Consider the following 26,528-nt stretch of genomic DNA (forward strand, 5'->3'; position numbering starts at 1 on the left):
AGTCTCAGCTACTGTTGAATAGCTAAGGGCCTTTCACTGGCACTTTAGTTTGGTCTTCTGCCCTCTTAACAGTCCTCAAGTCCTCATTTGAAACCATTGAGTCGCTGGCCTGCTAACTCACCTGGCACAGAGCACTTGCTGTGGATCTGCTCTTCAGGATGTGTAGTGAAATGTTGAAAGCTGAACCTTGGCTGGAATGCTGCTTAGAAACCTATATTCATTATTCCTGTGTATAATTCCTCTGCCATTTGGGAAGGGGCTGCATTTCATGTCGATTCACCAGCGAGTTTTTGTGGATGCAGACTTCATTAGGGATGTTTTTGTTGCCTGTGATGGAACTACCTCACTGATTAATGTGTCTGTGTCTGCACAAAGGATGAGGGAAGAGCTAGTCAAAAATTCATATCTAAAAAATGGGGGAAGGTATCTTTATATTAACTTTGCAGGCTTTGTTGTATAAGAGTGAGTGAGTGTGAGTGTGTGTGTGTGGTTAGCATGGGGGATTATACACTCCCTGGCCAAAAAAAAGGTCACCACCTGGATTTAACTAAGCAAATGGGTACGAGCCTCCCATTGGATAATTACTGCATGGGTGATTGTTTCAGCTGGCAACAAATTATTTAACCCTAACTGATGCAGTGAGTAGCTCCTCAATTGTTAAACAACCATGTCGAAAGACACAGCCTGTGGTTGTGGAAAAGATGTTAATCTGTTTCAGGAGGGTCAAATTATTGGCATGCATCAAGCAGAGAAAACATCTAAGGAGATTGCTCAAACTACTAAAATCTGGTTAAGAACTGTCCAATGCATTATTAAAAAGTGGAAGGACAGTGGGGAAACATCTTCAAGGAAATAATGTGATCAGAAAAAAAATCTAGCATGATCGTGATTGGCCATCACTTCAACGTGTGGTGAAATCAAATCGTAGAAAAACAATGGTAGAACTCAGGGATATGTTTAATAGTGAAAGTAAGAGCATTTCCTCATGCACAATGTGTAGGGAACTCAAGGGACTGGGACTAAACAGCTGTGTAGCCTTAAGAAAACCACTTGTCAGTGAGGCTTAGGCTTCAGATTGCTAGGGAGCATAAAGATTGGACTCTGGAGCCATGGAAGAAGGTCATGTGGTCTGATGTGTCCAGATTTACCCTATTCCAGAGTGAAGGACACATCAGGGTAAGAAGAGAGGCAGCTGAAGTGATGCACCCATCATGCCTAGTGCCTACCATACAAGCCTGTGGGGGCAGTGCAATGATCTGGGGTTGCTGTAGTTGGTCAGGTCTAGGTTCAGCAATGTTATGTGCCCAAAGAATGAGGTCAGCTGACTACCTGAATATACTAAACGACCAGGTTATTCCATCACTGGATTTGTTTCTTCCCTGGTGGCACGGGCATATTCCAAGATGACGATGCCAGGATTCATCTGACTCAAATTGTGAAAGAATGGTTCGGGGAGCATGAGACATCCTTTTCACACATGGATTGGCCACCACGGAGTCCAGACCTGAACCCCATTGAGAATCTTTGGGATGTGCTGGAGAAGACTTTTCGCAGTGGTCCAAGTCTCCCATCATCAATACAAGATCTTGGGGAAAAATTAATGCAACTCTGGACAAAAATAAATGTTGCCATTGCAGAAGCTTGTGGAAACGATGCCGTAGCGAATGCGTGCCATAATCAAAGCTAAAGGCGGTCCAATGAAATATTAGTGTGTGTGACCTTTTTTTGACCAGGCAGTGTATCTGCTATTTTGGTGACAGCCTCTGTGCATCCAGTCATACCCATATATACAAACATTGGGGGCGGGTGGGTGCACTGGTGGATTTTTTAAGAACTAAAGTTTTAGAACTAAAGAAAAGAGGAAGTGAGATGAAGAGAAGCAAAATGGGTGTTGGTCCATGCTTGTCCATCTGTTTTAAAACTGCCAGGGGTTTGCAACAAGTTCATTTCATGCTCAGTCAGCTTTCATTAGTGGTGATCATTGCTTACATCTCTGTGTGTAATCTCTAAGCCTCCAGACACCACCTGTGAACACGCATGTGGGAGTAGAATTTTGTAAGAACTATAGTTTTCTGAGAACTGTTTTATAAGTGCGAATGTGTGCGCTTGTGTGTTTGGTTCAGGAGCCTCTCAGTGTTCAGTACCCCTGTGTGTGTGAGGAAGAGTTCCTCTAGAGGAAGCAGGATGTTCGCGCACTCTGCAAAGTCACCTCCTCCGAAGGTACCCCAGCCTGAAAGGCTGGATGAGGTTTATGAAGCCCTGAAGAGAGGACTACAGTGAGTACACCTACACTACATATTTCACCTATTTAGAGTATTTAGACATGCATGTGCTAAACTAAGACATAGTTTAAAGTCCACTTGCATGCTGTTTAGTAAACAGTCCCAGTGCACATTCCAGTGTGCACCCTTGCAGAAGTCTATGTGAGTAGACCCGATAAGCAAAATGGTGCCCTAGCATGTGACTGTATGATTTTAAATATCCCAGCTCAGAATTCCCAAGACTTCTATAATGGCTACTGGTAAGAGGTTCAGCCTTTGATGGCTGTTTAACGGCTCGTGTCTGTGCTTCCAGGTCTTACCTGCAGGTCCATCAACTGGAGCTGGACAGCCTGAACCGACAGATGAGGGAATCAAAGAGGAACTCTCGCCTGGTGAGAGAAAAAGAGATCTCGCAAGATCTCACACTCCGCCCGCAGTGTCACCAGCGTGCACCCGCTATCCCACAGTGGGAATGCTGGTTTGAGGTCTGCGTCCGTCTAGGCTTGCAGCTGTGATGTGATGTGCAAAAACCGACCAAACCTCTGGGGGCTTTTATACATATGACCTAATTTTCTTTGGCTGATGGCTGTTGTTTTCAATTCTTTCTTTCTGTTGTTTGTCTGCAGGGTTTTCTTTATGAGCTGGACAAGGTGAGTCTTTATTCCTGCTATTAAGATTCTGCTTTTACTAGCTCTGTTTAAAAAAGCCCATGCAATGCCTCACCAACAACTGTCTCTAATTCATTTCACCTACGTCTGGGAATGACAGATGTGTAATGAAACACTGCTGTGATCTGTTCTCTGCAGCAAGTGAAGGTGATCGAGAGGTTTATGAGGCGGTTAGAATTCCACCTTAGTAAGGTAAGCACCGCACTAGGGATAACGCAGTTGATATCCACTCTGCTTGTCTTATTGAACTGTAATATGGGAAGGTGCTTTGTACAGAAATTTATAGGGTGTGGGAAATTTCAAGGGGATTACGCACTTGCACACAAGCAATTCTTGCGTCTGATTCTTGGCTGTGGGTGTATATATATATCGCACAGAATTGTCACGTGGCCTGGGGCAGGTTTAGGTGTGTGTGTGTGTGTGTGTGTGTGTGTGTGTGTGTCATACTTTTTTATGCAATGTTCAGTGTGTGTGCACACATGTTCATCTGTACTTGCAAGCTTGTGCAGATGCGCACACACACAGTAACACACCCTCATGGGCCACAGGCAGGGGTCAGCCTTGAGCCCAGTCTCCCTGTCAATGAGCAGTGAGCCTCTGATCTCTGAGGCCAGAACAGCCCCAGCCAGCTGCACATCAGGAAGGGGTCTTCATCCTCACTCCCGCCTGCTCTTCTGCAGCAGCTCCTTTCATGTGCGATTAGTTTGGGCTTCATGTGCACTTGAAACTGCAGGGGAGCAGTTAATCAAAAGCTTTTGCTTTGCTAGTTGTTAAAGTCGTAGTGCACTTGGTGGAATCCTTTTGCAAAATAGATGGTGAAGCAGTGGGTTTGTGTCTGTAGTGTGTGTGTGTGTAGTGAATGTGATCAGCTGCGCGTGTGTCTGTGGTGAATGTGATGAGCTGTTACCTGTTGCTAAGCTCTGGATGTTTGTGACAGAGTTCTGCAAAAATTCTGACTGCCCTTCTAACATGCTGCCAGAATTGTGGAGTAGATGCAACACACTGTTCTTAAACACCTCCAGATGAAGTCTGTGTATGTGTGTTATGGAAATAATTTGTTAAAGGGGCTCTGTCTGTGTGTGTGTGTGTGTGTGTGTGTGTCTCTCTCTCTCTCTCTCTCTCTCTCTGGTGTTATAAAACATTCAAGGGTGTGCAACCAATTTGCCTTTCCTGGTCTGTGATCTTTACTTGGTGACTTTTCGAATGGCTGTTGTCATTCACTCACTGTGTGTGTGTTTGTGTGCGTTGGGGCGGGAGGGGTGTATGCAGGGGGACCTGTATCTGTAGTCCTCCTTACAGTGTTTATGAGCATGTGTGTGCATTCTCGCGTGCGCACACACACACACACATGTGCACACTCTTCATGGTCTACATCTTTAATCACATCATCTAACAATACCAGGCATGCAAGGTCTTAATATACCTTTTCTGTTTAGCAGTGCCTTTCTTGGTATAATCTTCTGAAATGAAATTCCTGCAATACCTTCTTGCTTATAAGTATATTTCTTAATAACTTAATAATGAACTGCTAGTTGTAGAGTATCCTGTTCATTTATTTGAGTAATAATGATATTCCTCTAAAAGAAGTGCCAAGCACCATGCGCGTTCCAACCTGTTCATCCTAATGGCTGAGGTCTCAGTCAGAGAGCCCTGCTTAATGGGGGAAACTGATGATCTGATGTAACCCAGAACCACACTAGCCTTAAACCTGCAGTAATATTGCCCTAACGCTGGTTTACGTGCCATGCGTCAACTTTGAGAGGCCCAGCGGTTCTCTGCAAACCCAGAGTGTGCATGAGGTGATGGAGGTCATTTGAGCAGGACATGCACCAGTTCAGGTGGGAAATGTCTGGGTGTTTGTGGGTCACTCATTGGAATTAAATTGTAAATATTGAGGGTGCTTATGGTTACATTTCTTGCCTGGGGTAAATCTGTGCCAGGGGCGTGTGTATGGACCATATAAGGAGTTTCCTGTTTGTTTCTGCTGTGTGGTTGAACAGGTTTGCTGAAGGCACTGCAGGTGCATCACTAAAATGTTAATTATGTATCACACACCATACCAACCATTCCCATAAAAAGCCCTAAAATAAGGAAGTAGGGATTGTGTGTGTGTGTGTATACACACATGGGCACGTGCACACATATATGGAAGCTGATCTACATTGTTTTCTCTGTGTGTGTGTGTGTGTTTTCTCAGATTGACGAGCTGTACGAAGCGTACTGTATGCAGCGTAGACTGAGGGACGGGGCTAATAAGATGGTGAAGGCCTACACAGCCTCTCCAGGCAGCCGTGAGGCCCGAGAGAGCCTATCAGAAGCCAACAAGGGCTTCAAGGAGTACACTGAGGTAAGGGAGCGAATGGACAATTCAGCCGCAAGAGGCTTCAAGCAGGCTTGAGGAATGGCAGAGTTTTATCAGAGTCATTGGTAATACAACGTGGTGGATAATGTTCAGCGTGTGTGATGTGTAATATGCGCGCGCTGACAACTCTGGTCAGACTGTGATTTGCTAAGAATCTACATTTCAACTTTAAGTCCAGCGTTTTACGTCAGTGTGATGAGCGCTCGAAGGAGTGCAGGTCGAGAATTGCTCTCTGGGCTTCATCCGTTCTGTCTGTTCCGTCTGTCCGTGTGCCGTCTCGCTGCGTGGGGCCGTGCCACACTGTGCACCTCTGCAGAACATGTGCATGCTGGAGAGTGAGCTGGAGAGCCAGCTCGGGGAATTCCACATCAAAATGAAAGGTAGGACACACATCCCACTTTGCCTTCTCTGCCTCTTTTGTTCACATTCCCGGAACAGTGCCACCGTTCCCAGTAAACGGAGTGGCTTGTGGGCATGGAGTCGTTTTAGTGCCTGATGCTATGAAATTAAAATACTGAAAACAAAATAACGAAATGAAAATGAAACATTTTGAATAGTAGTGTGATGTTGGTAAGTTGTAGGTGTTTGAGTAATAGTTTGGCTTGATTCAGGTCTGGCTGGCTTTGCTCGACTCTGCGCTGGGGACCAATATGAGGTGAGTCTTCTTTCTCTCATTCGTTTCTCTCTTCTTTTTTTTTAAATCTCCCTCTCACCTTTTTTTTCATGTTGATCTGTGGGAGTTTTTTAGTAAGATGACTCTGAGAGGGAGCGAGAGAGATCCTCTTCTCTCTGTTCTCCTGGCCCAGTAGGGGGAGGCCAGCTATAGGGAGGTGGTGGCTAATTGGAGAAGGAAAGGTGCTAGCTCGTCAAGCCCACCTCCGCCTGCTTTAAATGCATGCCATCCTTAACGACTGATGGGCTGGTCGATCGTGAGTCAGCACGATACCCTGGCTAGTGTAAGAGCCTGTGAGCTGGAGACAGCAGAAGGAGAGAGACTTGGCCAGATGGCGTGATGATGTAGAGGGATGGAAGAACTGAGGGATCTCTGTCCATCTGGCAACATGGAAAAGCATTCCCACACACACACAGTTTATACCGGTGCTCTCTGAATTGCCCCAGCAGTACTGTCTCTCTCTCTCTCTCTCTCTCTGTGTGCCCTGTGCCCAAACTCGGTTTCCTTCCCCTTTAAACATGCCGTGCTTAACCTTTTATGCTGTCCATCACTGTAAGCAGAAACATCAACGCAGTCAGTCACAGACTGCAGGCAGCTGCCGGTCCCCAGCATCCTTTCGGAGCCTGTTCGGGGTGGTGTGCGCTGGCTTGTCTGTGCAACGCTGTCTTCTCGCCCCACGCAGATCTTCATGAAATACGGCAGGCAGCGCTGGAAGCTCCGGGGTCGGATTGAGATGAACGGGAAGCAAGTGTGGGACAGTGAGGAGATGGTCTTCCTCCCTCTCATCACAGAGTTCCTCTCTATAAAGGTGAGCTCCCACAAAGGGAATAATCTGACTGTCCCCATTGCAGGGTTTTTCCTTCTCTTCCTGCACGTGTGTGTGCGCAAAAATGCATCTGTCCGTGAAGGACTCCCTTTCTCACTCTCCCTCTCTCTTCCGCTCCCTCTTTATTCTCCTGCTGCCTCCATCCCTCTTTCTCTTGCCCTCTCTCCTGCTCCTCATTCTTCCTCTTGCGCTCTCTCGCGCGCGCGCGCGCTCTCTCTCTCTCTCTCTCGCTCTCGGCACACAGCGCGGCCCCGTTCGGTCGGCGAAACGTTAATGGTCGTAGCAGCCCGGCGCGAGCAGCTGGACTTTGACATGTTTTTCTTTCTCCATGGTCCCATGAGCTGCACGGCCCCGTGCAGCGGGCGCTCCTCCTTCACCAGCAGGGGGCGGTGCGGATCTGGCCGGGAGATGGGAGGGGACTCTAAAGAGGAGGCGTGGGCGTGGGAGGGAGCGCTGAGTCGCAGGGGGAGAACGGGGAACGTGCAACCGATGTTTGTGATAAGCGACCAGAGCTGCAGCATCTTCTCCTCCTCATGGCTGACCCTGGAGGAGATGAAGAAGGCTTGTACTTGTGCTTTTTGGCATCCTCGTTAAGAGCACCGCAGGAAAACCGTTTACCAGCCAGCGGCCTACTGGTCAAACACCTGGAGGTTTCGTGCACTTGAGCACTTTTTAAATGCAGCTTCTCGGGTCTTTGAAACGATGTCCCCCAGCGTAATCGGTCAAACCCCTTATAAACGTTATGCAATAGTCGTAGTATATAATGGTGCTCCTGTAGTGTGTTCTGACTGAAGTATATCAAGAGGGTATGAGACAAAGTCCTCTGCACATGCTGGGTGTGTAGTGGACATGGTGCTAATGCTAAAGCTAGCTCAGAAATTAAATGTTAATCGCAGGGCTTAATGTTGAAAATTGTCTCTTTAATGGCACTAGCTAATCCCAGGCTGTGTAGAGTATCTACTGACTGAACCTGGCTGCGTGTGGTGACGCGTGTCCCATGAGACTCCACCCCTTTCACTTGTCAAGGTGACGGAGCTGAAGAGCCTGGCCAATCATGTGGTGGTGGGGAATGTCTCGTGTGAGACCAAGGACCTGTTCAGCGCCCTGCCCCAGACCGTGGCTGTGGACATCAATGACCTGGGCACCATCAAACTCAGCCTGGAGGTCACATGGAAGTACGTTTCCCTCATCTTGTTAAAACCAAAAATACTTCCATCACTGTTGATAGGACTACTGATGCTACCATGCTAACTAGAGCTGTTATTCTACGTGTGTGTGTGTGTGTCATTTTTGATTAAAGTTCCATATTTAGGTAAAGAAACATGTTTAGCTGAAAATACCTGATTGTCAGCCTGTTGGGTCAGGACCTGATTTCTCTGCTCATGCGTGTCCCGCTGCCTTGTGCTGTTGGCTGAGAGCCATTAGCCTAATCCCGTCCAGTAGTGCTAATCTGAGTTTCCTTCGAATAAGAATCACAGTTGGTCACAAGGAATTAATGGATGCTTTTATTCTTTTGAAACCGGGAATCTTACCGCACTGAGGTGGAGTCTTGATTATAAACACCAAAAATGTCTCCTCCTTTCACAGTCCATTCGACAAGGATGACCCGACATCCACGGCCAGCACGGTGAACAAGCCCCCTACGGTGAACAAGCGCTTCTCCACCTATAACCAGAGTCCCCCAGACACACCGTCCCTGCGTGAGCAGGCCTTCTACGTGAGTGTCTCCGTCTGCTGCTCACTCAGCTTTCGCATGCACGCCAGTTTCACCACCTTCGGGGAGCTCCCCTGCCCTTTCCGGTTTTTAACTTGAGACTAATCGGACTGTAGTTCCAGGGCTTGACACGCTTTCGAGAGCTTTGGCAGGGTGGTTTCTTGACGTCACATGATCACTGTTTTCTAGCACAGCAAGACAAACACCACAAGGAACCCCCAAAAAGAATTTGCACAGGCTAAAGTACTCAGACCGTGTTCCTTTTAACAAGAACAGGGCCTACAGTATTAAACAGGGTCTTTCTTTGTTTCCCTGGTCTATTAAAGAGAAAATCTCAGGCTGTCTTGGTTCCTTTTCCCCAGTGCCTTTTGGGGTAGTTTCTCTGGCAGTAGTTGACACTCGGGAGTAGTTTCTTTGGCAGTAGTTCTGGACTCCCAGCGAATGGGAGTTCCCGGTCGGCCTGTGCTGCTTAACCTGCTCTCTTGCCCCGGCCGCCGTGGCGTGTGCAGTCAGCCCCTCAGCGCTCCCGGCCCAGACAGCGCTGGCCCATCCTGGACGTGTTCCGGGACTCGCTGGCCGAGAAGCTGGCTCAGAGTCTCAGCTGCAGCAACGTCTCCTCCGTCAGCCTCAACGACTCTCACGCCCACAGTCACGTGAGTGCTGCTAGCCGTCAGCCGCTAGCTGCTAGCACCAGAGCTGTAGGCTTTGTATGGGCCCGGTAGTAGAGGAACGTCATGGTGGCTGGAGATGTGTGAGTGCTTCTGGCCACCAACTAATGCTTCCTAGTTCTCCGTGGTTGTAGCTCTGTGACGGTGTATTTTGTGTTCTTGTAGACCGTTGCTAGCTGGTATGGCTTGTGAATAAGTAGAACAATTAGAATTCCTGAGCTGCTAGTCTGTCTTCAAGCGTCTAATTATTAAAGCGACACTCTTGTGGTGTCATCGCATATATGCCCACGCTTGAAAGCGCACTCACACCCCCACACAGTTTCCATCTTGCATCCAGTTTTATTTTTCAGTAGACAGAGATTGGTTGCAGCAGTAGTTAAGTAGAGGCAGAATGCAGAGCGTCCGCTGTCTTGGGCCACAGTCCAGCAGCCTGCCTGAATGGAAAACTGCGAGAATGACCAGGCTAATGTTCCGGGACAGGCTCTCCTCCATCGCACCACCACACCTCCACCACACCTCTTGTAGTGTTTTTCTTTCCCTCTTCCTGTTTGTCAGAGAAACTTTTACCACCGAAAGTACAGCATAATTGTCATTTCACCCCCCCGACTATCTTCTCTCTCTCTCTCTCTCTCTCTCTCTCTCTCTCTCTCTCTCTCTCTCTCTCTCTCTCTCTCTCTCTTTTCCTGTAGAACATGCTGAGGCGGCAGGACGAGATGGAGAACGGCACAGCCTGGTCGAACTCCTCCGAATCCTCCGACGATTCCTCCAGCCCCCAGCTGTCCTTGGGAATTCGCCACACCCACAAGAACTTGGTCCAGCCTGAGCTGCAGGCTGCCTCTCCCGCCATCGAGATCTCCTTCGACCCCCGCGAGTCGGCCACCTCCACACCCACGCGCCTGGCCAATCAGAAGGAGGAGGAGGAGGAGGAGGAGGAGCTGGAGAAGCCCCGTGCGACCACAATCACGGTCACCACAGAAGCGGCTAAGAAACAGGAAGTGCCCAACGGCCACGCCCGCTGCTCCCGCTCCCTGAGTCACATAAGTGAGATCAGCATAGATGCCGCTTTGACAGACAGGCCTGCCGGCGAACCATCGGAGCCTTCTAACGCTGCATCGTTGCTGTCTGCCATGTCGATAACGAACGTGGTCACAGACATGACCCATCGCGCTGAGCCATGCTTGGTCATTCCTGAGCCCCAAGAGGACAACCTGACCTCTGAGCTCGCCGGTCCAGGAACGTCCTCCTGCACTGAGAGTAGCTCCAGCGCTGCGGCCGACGAGGCCGGCATTTCCGCCCCTGAGCCCGAGGAGCTCGCAGTGGCGCTCCCCTCCAACGCCAGCTCCACCTCCCCCACCCTTAGTGAGAAGGACTCCATCTGCACCTCGCCCAGGACAGAGGCCCTGACCGGCCAAAGCGATACTGTTCCTGCTGGGGCTGAAAATATAAAACAGGCCCAGCGCACGCAGTGCCTGTCCCAGGCGCGCACAGGCCCTCCGCGGGCCGAGAAGCCTGGGGCTGGAGTAGAGGCCTTCCGGGAGGACAGCGTAACAGGACGGGCCGCTGACAGTAGCGTGGAGGAGGCGCTTGCTGCTGCACTCTCCTCTCTAGATGACTACAGGGGCCAGTTCCCAGAGCTCCAGGTGCTGGAACAGGAGCTGAAACTGCTGGAAGAGGCTCTCACTGTGAGTAGCTGAGTGTAAAGGGCACTTGTGGGTTTTTTTTTTGTACTTGTAAATATTAAGTGAATTTCGATGTTAAGTGTGGAACAAATACTTGGTTGTTCTTTTTGCAGGATTATTGCTACTTTGCATGTGTCCAAATGGCCAAGCCATTTGACTTTTGACAACAGTTATTGGAAGCATCTGGTGTCAGATTAGCATTGTTTTTGTTATTTTAATTATTTGCTTGTGCTTCTTTGAGGATGAGAAACTCGTAAGATCGTAAGCATAGCGATGGAAATGTGAGTTTTGAGTGTGCAGGTCTGTACGCACTTTTGTGTGGTTATTTTACTGCTATATCTGTGTTGCCTGGGAAAGATTATCTGCCGTCATCTGTGTGATCACTGTTACGCAGAGGAGAAAGATGAAGGGAGTTGTAAGCGTAGTCTCCCGGCCTCCGGCCTGCCCTGAAGCCCCTCCCTTCCTGCTCCCAGCATTTTGGGTGTGGGCAGCCCCATCGGGTGTCGGGCTGTTCAGAGGCTACAGACCCATAACCTCTGAGATCCATCAGCCTGTAAGACATGGCCAAGGGTTTAGAGATGTTTGCTCAGCTCGCCAACTGGTCAGAAACAACAGTCGTGCGTGTTTTTGTTGCCTGGGTTTGGAAAGCTTATTTGTGATAGGCCCATTTCTTACAAGGACAAGTTTTAGATGGTTGGAACCATTTATCATGAAGATGTTATGCCAGTTTGAGGGGTTTTATGCTTGTTCTAGAAGTTTTTTGTGTGTGTGTGTGTGTGTGTGTAGGGCCGAAGTAGAAGTCCTTCCTCCAGTACGAGCTTGACAGTGGAAACTGCTCTCGGATGCTTTGATTTCCTCAACTCGTCAGATCCGGATGAAGAGGAGGAAGAGGATGGCAGGAAGTGTAGTGTGACAAACAGGTCAGTTCGAAAAAAGTTTAACCTTTTACTGATGAATGACATGCACTGCATTAAAAAAGGAATTATTGGTGATTTTCCTTTCCCAGAAATGGGTCGCAGGCATCTTGGTGTAATACTTCCATCTAGTGGCTGATTCTTTCAGCTTTTTAAGCAAATTGTATGATTTTCAAAACTCGCTCTACATTTTGAACAGAAACCAATGTCTTCAGTTCATTTGTACATGTTTTAGCTCTAATATATAGACTTGTATTGTTTTCGGGCCTCTTCTCTGTGCAGTTGTCAGCCAGTAGCTGCAGAGAGTGTAGCAGAGGAGAACTGTGAGAACCACAGCTGCGACGCACCTTCTGAGCCTCTCAGTACAGGCTGCCAGGTTCTAGATCGCACCCTGCTGGTCCATCTACAGAACTGCAGCTCTCAACTGCTGGTGGGTCAATCCTGAAAATGTACTATTAAGCTATAAAATTTTGAACATGATTAAAGTTAAAAAAAAAAAATGTTGTCGTTTCATGTCATTACTGTAGAAAACACTATTGAAATAATTGGAACAATTTTCCTTCCTTTTCTTGGTTGTTCATTTCTGAATTGCTGTGAAATATTTGAAAAACAAAACCAGTTTAATATTACACCATCCATTTCCATTTTTATAATGTGATGCATTTTTGAAAAATTCCAATATTTTCATAGCATATATAATTTTAAATGCTCGTATTACTGAGTAATGGAGACTGTTGAAGGACGCCCGCTCTAGATATACATACTGTATCTCCAGTCCCTCACGCTGATGTTTCAGCCACTGTATCCCTTAAGAACAAACAGTTCTGATGTCTGACTGTATTTTGGTTTGTATAACTTCCAGATTAAATAAGTGCAATATACAGAAATGAGATCATCATTTGTGTATATTGTTCTTCAGGAAAATACTTTTCAAATTCTAATCAGCATCTTATATCGCTTTACCTGTATTTTCTTGGTAGCGTTTAGGTATAGTATATTCCAGCTGGTGTGCGTGCACCTGCAGGTTTCTGTGAGCTGCTCCGCAGGCTGAGTGCCGGGTCACGTCTTACTCTGGGTTTGTGTGCAGAGGCTAGGAATGTTTGGCCCGCTGCGCTGTGGGGAGATGTATGCTCTGGACCGCCTGCTCCGAGAGGCACGCGTGCTCGAGCTCATCCGCCGTGCTGCCAAGGGCATGCTGGGCAGAGCCATCAAGCCAGAGGAAGGTGGGCTCACTTTGTCACTGGTACTAGGAAAGGGACGGCACCGTCTCATTTATTGTTTCAATCTTGAATTTTGTATATTTGGTTATAAATTAGATGTCTGTTATCCTTACATAATAAAGATGAAGAAAATGATAATGGATCTTTAAAGAATGGGTGTGGTGGTGGTTCCCACCCAAAAAAGATAGGATGGTCAACCTAGATTCTTCTCTTCATATGCTCTCTCTCTCTCTCTCTCTCTCTCTCTCTCTCTCGATGGCGCATTTGTGTATTTGGGAGCAGTCATTCCACAGCTGGATCAGTGCCAGGGCGCTGTGTTGCTATGGAAGCAGTGTTTGGATGGCAGCACCGTGTTCAGCACCTCCACAGAGGCCTTCATACAGACACTAAGCAGTACATACGCCAACAGACTACCAGAGAGATGTACTGTCCCTGCAAACACAGGTGGGTGGCAGGCTGGTAACGTGTGCCTGTATCTGTCTCTTTGTATGATCTGTTCAAAGTTTTTAAAAAATGTGTGAATGCTGGTTTCCAAGTTAAAGTACCTATACATTTCTAAGGCACTCAGTGCTCATAAGACGCTCTGAACAGTGATATGCATAAGGATCCCTATGAAGTACTGATAAGCATGGAATATTTTCTTTAGTAATATGTTGTTCTGCTTTATTCATTGAAGGCCTTTCGCAATAGACATACAAAGCAGCTTGCTGGCTGTCCACATGAAGCCTAGCTGATGTCACCTGCCCACACTCCATTAGAAAGAAGCTTGTGATATTTGATAAGAAATGACTGATGTATCGTGTGTGTGTGTGTGTGTGTGTGTGTGTGTGTGTGTGTGTGTCAGTATTTCTGTGTTTGGTGGAGAGGATTCTCGAAAGGAAGCTGCCCAGACGTGGCAGAGGCGCAAGCAAGGAAATGGTCACGATCTTCCAGTTCTGGAGCTACCTGGAGGCAGAGGGCGTGAGCGAGCTGGATGTGCACATTACTGAGCTGGCTGAAGAGGGTGTGTGGCCCTTTTGTGTGCGCGTGTGAGAGTGTGTTTTGGTGTCTGACACCTAGAGGGTTCGTGTAGATTTTTACCCACAGCCGCTGTGTACTGTTCAGTTAATGAACCATCAAGCTGGCCTAGGTTGAGAAACGGAAATATTTGCTTTGAATTCAGCACGTTACTGGTGAAAGAAATATGCGTCCCCCTTCGGTCCACGTGCTGTCACCATGTCTTTCGCCCTCTTCCTGTGTCCACTCATCCATTTCTTCATTTCCCTTCCCCGCTCCTGGCTGCAGTGTGGCTGGTGCAGTGTCTGCAGTCCGGGGACCAGGACGTGTGCCTGAAAGCCCTGAAGCGGCCTCCAGAGGGCGCTCTGAAGCGCGAGGGCCTGCGTGCCGTCAGCCTGCTGCTCGGGGACTCCCGGGGGAAGTTGTGCGGGGGAGCCGGCTCCCTGCTCCGCAGCCTCGCCGACCAGCCACGCCACCGCGAAAGGGTACGGGCCCTGCCTGCGTTCCCTCCGGGGAGAAGGCCTTCTAGGAAGGCTAGGGGGGGTTATATTCATAAAGTAACTTTGCTTGTCTTTCAGTGAAAGATCGTCCTATAAATTGGACAAAGCTTAAAGGAATATTCCATCGCTTTAGTAGAATTTGTTTTCTTGGTTTTTTTAGCATAATTTAGCATGAAGAAACCATCTGATTTAACTCATCAATCACTGTGGTAGAGGCAGAAAACAACCTTGTGTCCAAAAAAAAAAACAAACTAAGAAAGAAATGATAACACCGTGTAATTTGGGTTAAGAAAACCATAGTAACTGACCTTGAACTACCTAGATTATTTTAATGTGAAGCCTCTCACGAACTTGTAACAGGCTCACTCACATTTTAGCTGGATTGTGTGTGTGGATTTGAAGGAAGGGTTGCCAGTCCTGCTCCCAGTGAACATGTACATGTTGTGTGTGGGAGGGGGAAGGCATTTATCTTTGGCCAACTGTCTCATTCTTTTCCCAATTAAGACATACTGCATCACCTTTAACATGCTCAGACAAAACCATTTCCATTACAACACTGTTATTAAAACTAGAACAACCTCTACATGGTAAGAAGGAGGACAGGCTTAAATTAACTTCTATTGAAGTTCTACATCTATTGAAGTTCAACTTCACTTTCCCAAATATCCAACCTAAATCTCTGTCCTTGAGCTAGGCCATGATGATGAGCACCGGCGTGGTAGGACTGTTGCAGAGAGCTGCATCACATCAAACCCTCTGCGTGTGTGTGTACACGTGTGTACGTGTGTGTGTGTGTGTGTGTGTGTGTGTGTGTGTGTGTACACACATTTGTATTGATGCATGAGGAGGCCTGGCCTGAAATCAGCAATGATAGTGTCACGTTTCCTTGACTAAATATTTTAAATGTAGGATGCCGTACTAACGTTAGTAGTGAGTTAACATTGAGGCCTATCAGCTAAAGCAAGTAGCTATTGAATGTCATCACGCAGTAAGTCCTTTTGTTCTTTGAAAATATATTCTTTCATGATGTAATCTTGTTCCATGCACTCTGTCTCCACTTTCAAAAGAAGAAAGTTACATTTTAAAATAATTTACTCAGAACACAGTGTGTGTGCGCTATTTGCTTGCTGTGCCATCAGCCACTGTACTGTGAAGTTTGTCATGAGACAAACCTCAGCATCACTGGAAGCCCTCGTAGCCAGGTCACTGAGCAGGTGCTCAGTGTGGTTGGAGCACTGGCCTCTGACCTGCCTTGTTCTTCCCGACTCAGGCGCTGGTGAGCTGTTTGGAGCTGCTGGAGGACAAGTGTGTCGAGACCCGGGTTTGTGGATGCAAAGCTCTCGCTTGTCTAAAGGTTAGTCTCTGTTTACTTTGATCTGTAAGTGCACGTGTGTGTTTGTGTATGCTTGTTTCTCTACCAATCATGATCTGATAGCAGCCTCTGTCCAGCTCCAAATTAAAATTTTTCTCTTTATAATTTCTAACATGAAATTATTGAAAAATTCCACATTAAAGTAATGTTTCCTAGAAATGCAGCACTATCTTTGAGGCCTCCACATTCACTTGGGGATTAGCGTACGGCAAATAGCAGACATCAGAAACGTTCATGAATCCATTTGCGAATCCTTTAAAAGCCTTAGAATATATTTGCTTATAAAAACATAAACGACTCACATTTTTGAGATGAAGGATTCAAAAGTTGTAGCTGAAGCAAAGACTTTTGGCATGACAAACACTGAAGTTTGGTAGAACTCAGGTTTATAACATTTGGAATACTTTTCTGACTTTAAAACACAAACTTTGCAGCCAATGTTTCTTAGCGATACTGGAGGAAAATGAACAAGATTGCGTACGCACAATCTTTGACATATAGTGGAGCGCGTAAAAGTGTGTTCTTTGCCCGGCAGGCTAAGGAGAGCATTGAGCCACTGGTATACCTGTGTCGAACAGACAGGGAAGAAGTAAGAGATGCCGCCAAGCAGGCGCTGATGCTGCTGGGTGAGTAGAAGCAGAATGTGTGCGCGCATACACACACACATAGAAAACTGAGAGTTAAAATAGAGAAAAGTAGGATTCGGCTGGGGGAGAAGACTAGTAATGGTTGGGGCAGAAGGAGGAGGAGGTGAAGATAGTCAGCCTTTAGATACAGTGACAAAAGAACAAAACTGTGAAAATAAGTCTGTGGGAGGCCAGGAAAGCTGAGTTGTAGCTCTCTACATGATGCATGATGGGAATCTGGCCCTGTGTCTCCTCCAGGTGAAGAGGGGAAGATCGCCCATCGACACGTGGAGTCTGCGCAGGACGGCTTGCCCTGCCTTTTCACACCTGGCAGCATGGCTAGCACCGCGTTTTAAACACCACCAACCCTGAAAAAACCCACAGACACTATACACCTGTCTCCACTGTGCGCTCCCAGCTGTAATCATGACAACGGAAGGCTTGTGATCAAACAGATGCCATACACTGTCTTTTTGAAGGGCACGTACAGACGTTATTGCTGCGACGCGCCCTTGTGAGGAGCTGGTGTCTGCAGTGTGTTGAACGTGACATTTCATACACTCCGTGCACGCAAGGACACAAGATATGAATCTGCATGTTGAGATGCGATGTTGTGCCTGAGCGAGGAAGTTCTGTTAAATGATATCCGGACGGGCCAGGCTACCACGAGAATTCTGCCGCCGTGCACAGACAGGCACTGCTGTGCTTTGTGCCCCGTGGCAATTGCAGGTGGATGGAAAATGTTATTTTTGTGATGTCACGTGAATTTTAAAAGGGGTGCACCTTTTAATAAGCTGAGTGTTTGAAGCTGGTTGCGAAGAGTGCAAATGTATGTTGGTAGGGAGACTCGGGGATGGTGATTACTTCTCTGGGAGGTTGAGTGTTCTGAGGGAGTGTTTTAGCATACAATGCCATCATTCCATACTGTCAATTTATGTGCTTTACTGAAACAGAACATATAACCCATTTGATGTGTAGGTGGATTTTAATTTTTTGTTTTTGCAAGTGTTGTAATTTTAGTTGTTACAGCTCAAAAGCAAACATAGACCTGCTCTAAGTGATGTCTCATTAAAACTTCACAATGGTCCTCCTAAGATTCAAGGCAATTCTGGTTCAAAAAGGATATCTGCTGTAAAAGTGTTAAAGCTGTTTTGTTTTTTTGTTTTTTTAATACATATATAAATATGCATACAAAATATTATCAAAATGTATAAGCTGTGGTGGAATTTGCCTTTATACAAGTATAGTGACCTTCTTTATGCTTGTGATGTTTAGAATGGCCCCGTTGTTTACTGAAGATTTATTTGCGCATTCCTCGGGTGCTGCTCGACACAGGTTCTGTGCCAGAACCAGTTTTAATTTGCAAATTTGTTAAAACTTCAGAATGGACAAAGAAAGCCTCCTTAATGTACAAGTGCCTCCAATGACTGGGGAGTAATTATAGTAAGAGAAGTAGACTTTATTTAAAACTCAAAGTAGCAGTTGAAGATGACACTGCAAAAGATTTAAGTATATTTTTCCTTATGACATACAGATTGTGCAGCATTAAAGATTTTTTTTAAATATATTGTCTGACAAGGATCTTGCTGACATCAAGTGTAAAAAAAAACAAACAAACAAAAACAATTAAAACGATTTTAAAACAAACAATCATGTCATTCTTGTATAAATGACTCAGCCAAAATGATTTATCAAATAACACATTTGAAAACACGAATAAAACATGAGCTTTTGTGACATAAGTTTATAATAACAACACTGGATACTGTCGGGTATCATTTTTAAAAATACATTTACTTTAATACTTTAGCTGTGAAAGTCCAATCACAAGCCCATGGAAATAATGCTTTATAGAATGGTATGTAATGGTTTATCAGCAGTGGTGTGCACAAATACCTAGAAAATAGATGAGGTGTCTATTACAGACCATAATGCAGGACCATCATTCAAAAGCAGCGCCCCAACCGGCCAATCGCCACAGTGCGTGTTTACACCCCTCCCCTTCGCCCCCGCCCCCCTGCGCGCAACGCATGCGCAGCGGCTGCTTCGGGCCGCCATTTTGTGCGGAGCCTACTCTGCAAAAGCGGGAGAGGATTAAAACCGCCGGAGGAGAAGGACGCAGTTTTACTTCGTCTCGTACTAAAGGAAGAACAAACCCTGGGCTCTCTGTCGACTTCAACGAGAGGACAAACAAAGAAGAGCAGGTAAAATGGCAACTACTTTTCAGAAAGGGGGGAGTTTTGCAGGAGCTTTAATCGGCCTCTAGGTGTCACGATGGGGCTCCCAGTCCAGGCGGCTGGCGGGGGGTGTTTGTCTCCCTCTATCGTTATCGAAAATTTAGCAAAAAACATTTATAACCCAGAAGTTCGGGGTTATGCCCAAGTATTAAGTGTTTCTGAACGTATATTAGACGGCATTTCGGCGAGATGCATTATTTTAACACTTCGATGTTTGGTCCTGTCTTTAGGCCAGGCGTCCATTTTCTTTTTCTTCTCTTTGTTTCCTGTCTTAGCCGCGATAGAAACCCGCCGTTTCTACATGTAGCATTAGCTTAGCTAACAAGCTAACGCCAGCGGCAAACATTTATCTGTCCCGGTATCTTGTAACTCTTATACTAGCAGCCTTATAAGCGAGCATAACACGAAATTAGTCGGCCATCTAACGTTTTATGTCCTTCCCCGGGAATCGTTTTGTTAGCCGTGACGTTAACCGACTGGCTAACTAGCGTTAGCCTGCTAACGGTTTGTTCGCGCGCCCCTCCTCGCGGAGCGAGTTCGATTCAAACGTCCCTCGGCCCTTCCTGGTCCGCGCGCGGGCGAGCCGCACGCGCAGACACTAACCCACTTCGTCGCTCGGTGCTCCGCGGCGCAAAAACACATCCCGGCTTGGTGGTCTCGATTTTTGTACTTCTGTCTTCGTCCTCTCCGTGGAAGTCTCGTCGAGTTGACGGGCGCGGTTAAACTGCGCTGTGGCTGGTTAGCATCGGGATCTGCTAACCTGCTTGTTGCGCAGATGAAAAATCAAACGAGGAAGATGAGCTGCTAAATGACCCCGATGGCCATTTTCGATAACTTTAAGCGACACGCTGTAGACCAGCTACGTTTCTAGCGATTTCGCCGCCCTAGACGAACCTGGAGAAGCAGCGATCGGTGGACTCGTTGGGAGTGTGAGGTGCATCCAGTGACCGCTCACTTATTGAAAGACTACCTCAAGCAACAAACGACTGAAGGGATAAAAACTGTGGAGAGCTCCCTCTATAACCCGACTGGTAGTGGTACAAAAACACGATTAACCATCTCCGAATGCCCTCTCGCTGTAGTAGAAAATCGCCACTGTGACTCGAACCGTAAAGAGTTGCTGATTTATTAATGCGTTAACATTGATTGATTGGTTTGATTGTTTCATGAACGCTTGGTCGCGGTAATAACGTCGAGACAAGAAGCCGGCAGGGAAGTAACTTAGCCAGGTTGGCTAGTTAAACGTGAAACTGTTCAAATGATGTTTCTGGCGCGCAACTAAGCAAAAAGTATGAAGACAATGTTGAATACTTCAGGGACACAAATCATTTCGTAAGACTTTCCTTGCGGTTGGTGATGTCAGATGCCATCCAAACTAGCTTTCTTTGATCGTTGATGAGTTGAAAATAAACACCTGTTAACGACTTTTTTACTCTTGGTAAATTATATTTTGCACAACATTATTTTTCTGTTGCAAGTAATTGTTGACAAATACATTGCTGAAACCCTTTTACATTTTAAATTGCCTGTTTTCATTTCAGTGTCTTGGTTTTATTTGTTTTGTTAGTAAGAAGGAAGCTTGAGAGAGGTAGCTCATTCAATGAAGACAGAATTGAGGAGACAGAAGGGTAGCGATGAAGTACTCAATTTTGGTGCAGGTAACCTCAGCAATTCAGTAAGGTATAACATGCAACTACCCATGCAAGACTATCCTGATTTACCTGCTTTTCTTGGGTATGATTCAATTTATTTATGCTTTTGTCCCATTTTGATTGTCAGTTCTTTGACCATTCGGTATAATTATTAACTCATTATTACTGTTTGTCTCGGTGAGGATGTGTAAAATAACTGGAAGATCTTGCATATTGTAAGATAAATTAAAACGCACTGCAAATATAAATTTATTACCAAGGTATTACCCATGGAAGGGGGACCGACTGAAGCCGTGGTGGATGAAGCAGGGGATGCGTTCAAAGCCAAGCAGTGTAAGACCTATCATCGGCGACGAGAAGAGGAAGAGGAAGAGGTCAGTGCTGAGCTGCTGCAGGCTGCTGGCCTAGAGACAGTAGAGCAGACCTCGGGTGCTGGAGAAGCAGCTGTAGTGACCGATGCTCAGCAGCAGCTGGTTGAGGGTGTAGTGGGTGTCAACAGCAGCGTGGAGATGATGGTGATGGACTCGCTGGACCCCGCCTTGCTCCAGATGAAGACCGAGGTCATGGAGGCTGGTGTGGGTGCCCCAGTTGGGGTGGGTGTTGCTGGGGCATCCCACGAGGCCACCGTCACCACTGTGGACGACACCCAGATCATTACCCTGCAGGTGGTAAACATGGAGGAGCAGCCACTTGGCCTTGGTGAGTTGCAGCTGGTGCAGGTGCCTGTTTCTGCTGTGCCTGTCACCGCCGCCACTGTAGAGGAGTTGCAGGGCACCCTGGTGGATGCGACCGCCATGCCTAAAGATGGAGAGCCTGTCATCTGCCACACCTTGCCCCTGCCTGAGGGGTTCCAGGTTTGTGTATCTTATTGGTGGAAAAAACATAACATTTCTTACTTGGTTTCTCCCCATTTATATTCTTTTTTTTTTTTGGTGGTTTTACTGACTTCTTGGTATGGCTTGCACCCCCAGGTGGTGAAAGTAGGTGCTAATGGAGAGGTGGAGACGGTGGAGCAGGATGAGCTGCAAGCGCATGAAGAGCAGCCCTTGGCGCAGGAGGAGGAGGAGATGACTGAGGCCCAGAATGATGACCCTTCTTGGGCCAAGGACCCCGACTACACACCCCCAGTCAAGAAGACGAAGAAGACAAAGAAGAGCAAGCTGCGTTACAACACTGAGGGCGAGAAGGACATGGACGTGTCTGTCTATGACTTTGAAGAAGAGCAGCAGGAGGGTTTGCTATCTGAAGTCAATGCTGAGAAGGTGGTGGGCAACATGAAGCCTCCCAAACCAACCAAAATCAAAAAGAAGGGTATAGTGGGCTTGCGCAGTAGTTGAAAGTTTCAATTTGACTGAAATTTTAGAGGGCAGTGTGTGTGTAATGATGCTACTTTGTGTCCAGGGGTGAAGAAGACATTCCAGTGCGAGCTGTGTAGCTACACCTGCCCACGGCGCTCCAACCTTGATCGACACATGAAGAGCCACACGGATGAGCGGCCTCACAAATGCCACCTGTGTGGGCGTGCCTTCAGGACTGTCACCCTGTTGAGGAACCACCTCAACACTCACACAGGTGCACACCTGCTTCTGCCACTTGTATTTTGAGGCCCATGATATGATGACATAAAGTGACCTCCGACTTGTCGCTTGACAGGCACAAGACCACACAAGTGTACCGATTGTGACATGGCATTTGTAACGAGCGGCGAGCTTGTACGACACCGTCGCTATAAGCACACCCATGAGAAGCCCTTCAAGTGCTCCATGTGTGACTATGCCAGCGTGGAGGTAGGTCTTCACTGCTCTGTACATCTACTTTTTGGCAGTTATACACTTTGAGGGAATAAGAAAATATCTGTTATGTGGATAATACTGAATGATTACCAATACTGAAATGGGGGGGGGGGGTGTTCCAGACATTGAGCTGTTACTTTTGACAAACCACAAGTTCATCATTGAACTGTTGTGCATTTGTGCTTCAACTGGCTTGCTGCTTGTGTGGGTTGTGTTTTTTTATAAATCAGGTCAGCAAGCTGAAGAGACACATTCGGTCTCACACCGGTGAGCGTCCGTTCCAGTGCAGCCTTTGCAGCTATGCCAGCAGGGACACCTACAAGCTGAAGAGACACATGAGAACTCATTCAGGTCTGACAGCCTAATCAGGCCATCATTCAAATACTGTCAACACCCTTTCACAAAAGCAACTATAAATTTTGAATTAGCTTCAGTGTCATCTCTCCTTATTCAGTGTTGACTTAACATATTTGAATGTTATTTAAGTTCAGATTACTTTAAACAGGCTGCTTGTAATCACTGGCTGTTGCTTTTTAACTGTTGCATGTTTAGGTGAAAAGCCATACGAGTGCTACATCTGCCATGCGCGTTTCACCCAGAGCGGCACCATGAAGATGCACATACTGCAGAAGCACACAGAGAACGTGGCCAAGTTCCACTGCCCCCACTGTGACACCGTCATCGCACGCAAGAGTGACCTGGGTAAAGCCCTCCACGAGTTAACATTAGTGTTGAGATGTACCTTATCCACTGAGCTACCAATGCACTGTCATTTATTGACTCACTTATTTATTAATTGCTTGCTTGTTCTTGCAGGTGTGCATTTGCGTAAGCAGCATTCCTACATTGAGCAGGGCAGGAAGTGCCGCTACTGTGAGGCGGTGTTCCATGAGCGTTATGCTCTCATCCAGCACCAGAAATCCCACAAGAATGAGAAGCGCTTCAAGTGTGACCAGTGTGACTATGCCTGCAGACAGGTCAGCCACCCTGAGCACCCCATTAAACTAAATCCTGCACAAAGAAATTAATACCAGCATGTAAAATGCCTGGTATTGAACACTAGAGTCCAGTTAGCCTTTCAGGATCAACCCCACTAAACTACCCAATGTCCTGTCAGGAGCGGCACATGGTAATGCACAAGCGCACCCACACTGGGGAGAAGCCGTACGCCTGTAGCCACTGTGATAAGACCTTCAGGCAGAAGCAGCTCCTGGACATGCACTTCCGCCGCTACCATGACCCCAACTTCGTGCCCACCTCCTTTGTGTGCACCAAGTGTGGCAAGACCTTCACCCGCCGGGTATGAAGGAGACCCCGCTGCTTTACACTCTAAATGTAGGTGCTTAACACATGTGTCCTAACATGCACATGGGTGTTTTGGCATTCTAGAACACCATGGCCAGGCATGCAGAGAACTGCACTGGCCAGGACGGTACAGATGGAGAGAATGGTACTCCTAACAAGAGGGCTCGCGGCGGGCGCAAGAGAAAGATGCGCTCCAGGAAGGATGATGACGATGACAGTGGTGAGCTTCCGAAGAACTGAAGTTTAGTGTACATGGTCTTCCAGCTGGGGGGAGGGGACGTTGTATTTCGTTTCCTAAATAATTTCTATACCCCCTCTTCTTGTGTGTGTGTGTGTGTGTGTGTGTGTGTGTTAGATGAGCATGGAGAGCCTGAACTAGATGACATTGATGAAGACGAGGAAGAGGAAGAGGCTCTGGAGGATGTGCAGATGGAGGTGGAACAGGCCCCGCCCACTATCCCTGTGCCTGCCCCGGTTGAGCCACCTGTCAAGAGGAAACGTGGCAGACCCCCAAAGAACCCCCCCAAGGCCTCTCCTGCCAAGTCTGCAACCATTGCACCTGCTGGTAACTAATGCGTGGCCCTGCTAGACAGCACATCATAGTGCAATGGTGGTTTTCAGGCTGTGCATGGCTTGTGTGAAATAAGATGTCCATGTTAATGGCTGTGCCCTTTTTAAATGAACTCCTACCACTACACTTTCCTTGCTTACTGTGTGTGTCCATCTCTGTGCAGCCACTGCCATTATCCAGGTAGAGGACGAGGGCACGGGGGCCATTGAGAACATCATAGTGAAGAAGGAGCAGGACGGGGTTGACTCCTCTGCAGTGGCTGTTGCTGCGGCGGCAGAGCCTGTGGTGGAGGAGGTGGAAGCCGTGGAGGGCGGAGTAGAGGCGGTGCAGCTTGCCGTTCCTGACGCTGCGCCCAACGGAGACCTCACCCCTGAGATGATACTGAGCATGATGGACCGGTGATGTGGACCCCACACTAATGCACCGCCACACAGACCCTTCCCCACACACACACACTCACTCACTCACTCACAAACACACACTCATACCCACACATGTGCATGTGCGCGTGTGCACACTCTGGCACATGCTTGTGCGCGTCCCCTCCCATGCCATCACCTGAGTGGTCTGCCCAGGACCACTCTTCTCCTTTCCATGATGTTTTTGATGAACTTGGAATAGAAATTCCAGTGTTTTCTCATGCATAAATTTCAGCTTGATTTTTTTTTTTTTTTTTTTTGGAATGATTTTGGCTCATGTCATCTGTACACCTTGCATTTGTTTTTTGACTTTTTGAACTACGTGGTCTGATTTAATTGGCCAGCATTTACCATCTTGTGTGTGGTGGGGTCTTTGAGCTGTCTAGGGATGGGGAGACTACAGTCAGTTCTCCAGCGTTACTATAGTGAACTACACGCATTTAGATGTTTCTTTCCTCCCCACTAACATGCTGATATTCTTTCAACCTTTCAGTCTGTGACATGGCAATATTCAAAAAGGAAAACTTTCTGTGCCTGGTCAAGCCTCGATATTTAGAATTGCTATCACTGCTGTAGAAATGGGCATTTTATCCCATCTGTCCAACAGATTTCTTTTTAATGTCTGACATATATACGGCAACTTTTATTCGCTGTTGTAATTCTCATTTCATTTTCTCTGGCCACAGTTAACGGTAGTAGAGAGAGAGAGATGATAGAAACGTAGCCATATGACTATCCCGCCAGGGACGTTGATCTCCTTCCATCAAGTAAAGGAAAACAAAATAATCTGCAGTTGATAACATTGTACAAAGCAAAGGTAATCTTGGCTGGTCTTGCTTGTAAATAAATTTTTATTTTCTGTTTTATTATGAACATTTTAATCTTTTTCTAGTGAATTGATGACCTTAAATGCTGGGGCAATGACATTTTAAAAAGTAGCCATTTAAAATCATACCACCTAAGACTTTAAATCTCAAGGGGGCTCTACCTTAAAAGATCATGTAGACAGTTAGCCCTGCCTTTTTTCTTTGTCCTTCTACAGCTTGAAATGTCACCTCGTTTTGAGTGTCCTCAGCTTACTCATTTATTTAGAGATGGGGAATAAAGGCTCCTTTTCAATCCATCAGTCAAGGAATGAGAACGTGGGTTTATGGACCGCTTCTGTCAGAGGAACACACTCCATGTTTTGTTTTGGAACTGTAAAAGTAAGCATAAGTGTGTTTTAAAGTGTGGCAGTGGGACAGTGCTCGCACATGCTGCAATGTTGTCCGGTAACAGTGTGCAGGCCCAGGTCATAAACTGGCAACCACTGACGGTGTGCTCGAGAAGATCCATGACCCTGCTTTAAAGGAATTGGGTAATGGTGTCTCACTGTTCACAGTAGTCTTCTTAAAAGCTTTGTCCAGACCATACACATTTCTGAGTTTGCAGTCTGGTGAAACCATTTCAAATGTGTTCTATTCCAAAATGACAGATAGGATGGCATTTGTTAAAAAGAAAGCAAGTTTGTCCCATTTAAAAGAACATCTATGCTGAGCATTTTCTGACTCAAAATGAAGCTTTCCCCCTAATTGTATTTGCATTAAAATTGCTTTTCTTTTGTTAAGCTCTTAATTTTAGGTTTTTTTGTTTGTTTGTTTTGTTTTTTTGTACCTAGCTGCAACTGTGTGAATTTTACTATGGTTAGAACACCGACATTATAAAGACATTTATTATGGCTGGGTGGGGCATTGAGGGCATAAGAGAAAAGGTGGTATGGAGAATGTATTGCTGTACAGCTAATAAAAATATTGTCCTATTCCAGAGTCGTGTGTATTTATTTAAAACAGCTTCATTTTAAATGAGTTTAAGGTTGACTTTTATTTATTTATTTATTTTTAATTTATATATATTTGGACATATAGGCTATGAAAATTCACAAGCCAAAATGGTTTACAAGAGCTTCATTTCTAAAATGGTCTACAAATGAAGTTTGGTTAATCAGTTCTTTAAAAACATTCTCCAGTGGCCTTCTGATGGGAGAAGTATGAATGTAGGCTAGCAGTACCTGAAGCAGCCCTGTATGCAGCTTT

General features: G+C 46.6%; 2 protein-coding genes across 10 annotated transcripts in view; both read left to right on the plus strand.

Moving 5' to 3' along the window:
* The window catches only part of ripor1 (RHO family interacting cell polarization regulator 1), a 50,581-nt gene extending 32,455 nt beyond the window's left edge, over nt 1–18,126 (plus strand). For 2 of the 4 annotated variants that reach the window (XM_035525487.1, XM_035525486.1), the window contains exons 3-23: nt 2,124–2,276; nt 2,575–2,653; nt 2,888–2,911; nt 3,068–3,121; nt 5,127–5,276; nt 5,608–5,671; nt 5,903–5,946; nt 6,647–6,772; nt 7,817–7,965; nt 8,378–8,507; nt 9,014–9,157; nt 9,862–10,854; nt 11,638–11,771; nt 12,048–12,195; nt 12,853–12,988; nt 13,268–13,429; nt 13,830–13,988; nt 14,270–14,466; nt 15,752–15,835; nt 16,389–16,479; nt 16,738–18,126. In XM_035525487.1, coding sequence (XP_035381380.1) covers nt 2,124–2,276; nt 2,575–2,653; nt 2,888–2,911; nt 3,068–3,121; nt 5,127–5,276; nt 5,608–5,671; nt 5,903–5,946; nt 6,647–6,772; nt 7,817–7,965; nt 8,378–8,507; nt 9,014–9,157; nt 9,862–10,854; nt 11,638–11,771; nt 12,048–12,195; nt 12,853–12,988; nt 13,268–13,429; nt 13,830–13,988; nt 14,270–14,466; nt 15,752–15,835; nt 16,389–16,479; nt 16,738–16,835 — 3,319 coding nt within the window. In that variant the 3' untranslated portion in view covers nt 16,836–18,126. The remainder of the gene's footprint in view (nt 1–2,123; nt 2,277–2,574; nt 2,654–2,887; nt 2,912–3,067; nt 3,122–5,126; nt 5,277–5,607; nt 5,672–5,902; nt 5,947–6,646; nt 6,773–7,816; nt 7,966–8,377; nt 8,508–9,013; nt 9,158–9,861; nt 10,855–11,637; nt 11,772–12,047; nt 12,196–12,852; nt 12,989–13,267; nt 13,430–13,829; nt 13,989–14,269; nt 14,467–15,751; nt 15,836–16,388; nt 16,480–16,737) is intronic. The other 2 variants (XM_035525488.1, XM_035525489.1) reach the window with 1 other exon arrangement.
* A 55-nt stretch (nt 18,127–18,181) lies between these two features.
* ctcf (CCCTC-binding factor (zinc finger protein)) lies at nt 18,182–26,254 on the plus strand. Of its 6 annotated transcripts, none has more exons than XM_027003975.2 (13): nt 18,597–18,683; nt 20,284–20,374; nt 20,629–21,222; nt 21,340–21,679; nt 21,770–21,940; nt 22,022–22,155; nt 22,392–22,512; nt 22,714–22,863; nt 22,978–23,138; nt 23,279–23,461; nt 23,551–23,686; nt 23,822–24,031; nt 24,201–26,254. In XM_027003975.2, the coding sequence occupies exons 2-13, from the start codon at nt 20,351–20,353 to the stop codon at nt 24,437–24,439; spliced, it is 2,463 nt and encodes an 820-aa protein (XP_026859776.2). In that variant the 5' UTR covers nt 18,597–18,683; nt 20,284–20,350; the 3' UTR covers nt 24,440–26,254. The 6 variants fall into 6 exon arrangements, with proteins under 6 accessions (XP_026859773.2, XP_026859776.2, XP_026859774.2 ...); XM_027003973.2 differs by lacking the exon at nt 18,597–18,683 and adding an exon at nt 18,690–20,154; XM_027003974.2 differs by lacking the exon at nt 18,597–18,683 and adding an exon at nt 18,690–20,048.
* The last annotated feature ends 274 nt before the right edge of the window (nt 26,255–26,528 follow it).

This window comes from Electrophorus electricus, chromosome 4 (genome assembly GCF_013358815.1).
Source record: "Electrophorus electricus isolate fEleEle1 chromosome 4, fEleEle1.pri, whole genome shotgun sequence".
NCBI classification, from domain to species: domain Eukaryota; kingdom Metazoa; phylum Chordata; class Actinopteri; order Gymnotiformes; family Gymnotidae; genus Electrophorus; species Electrophorus electricus.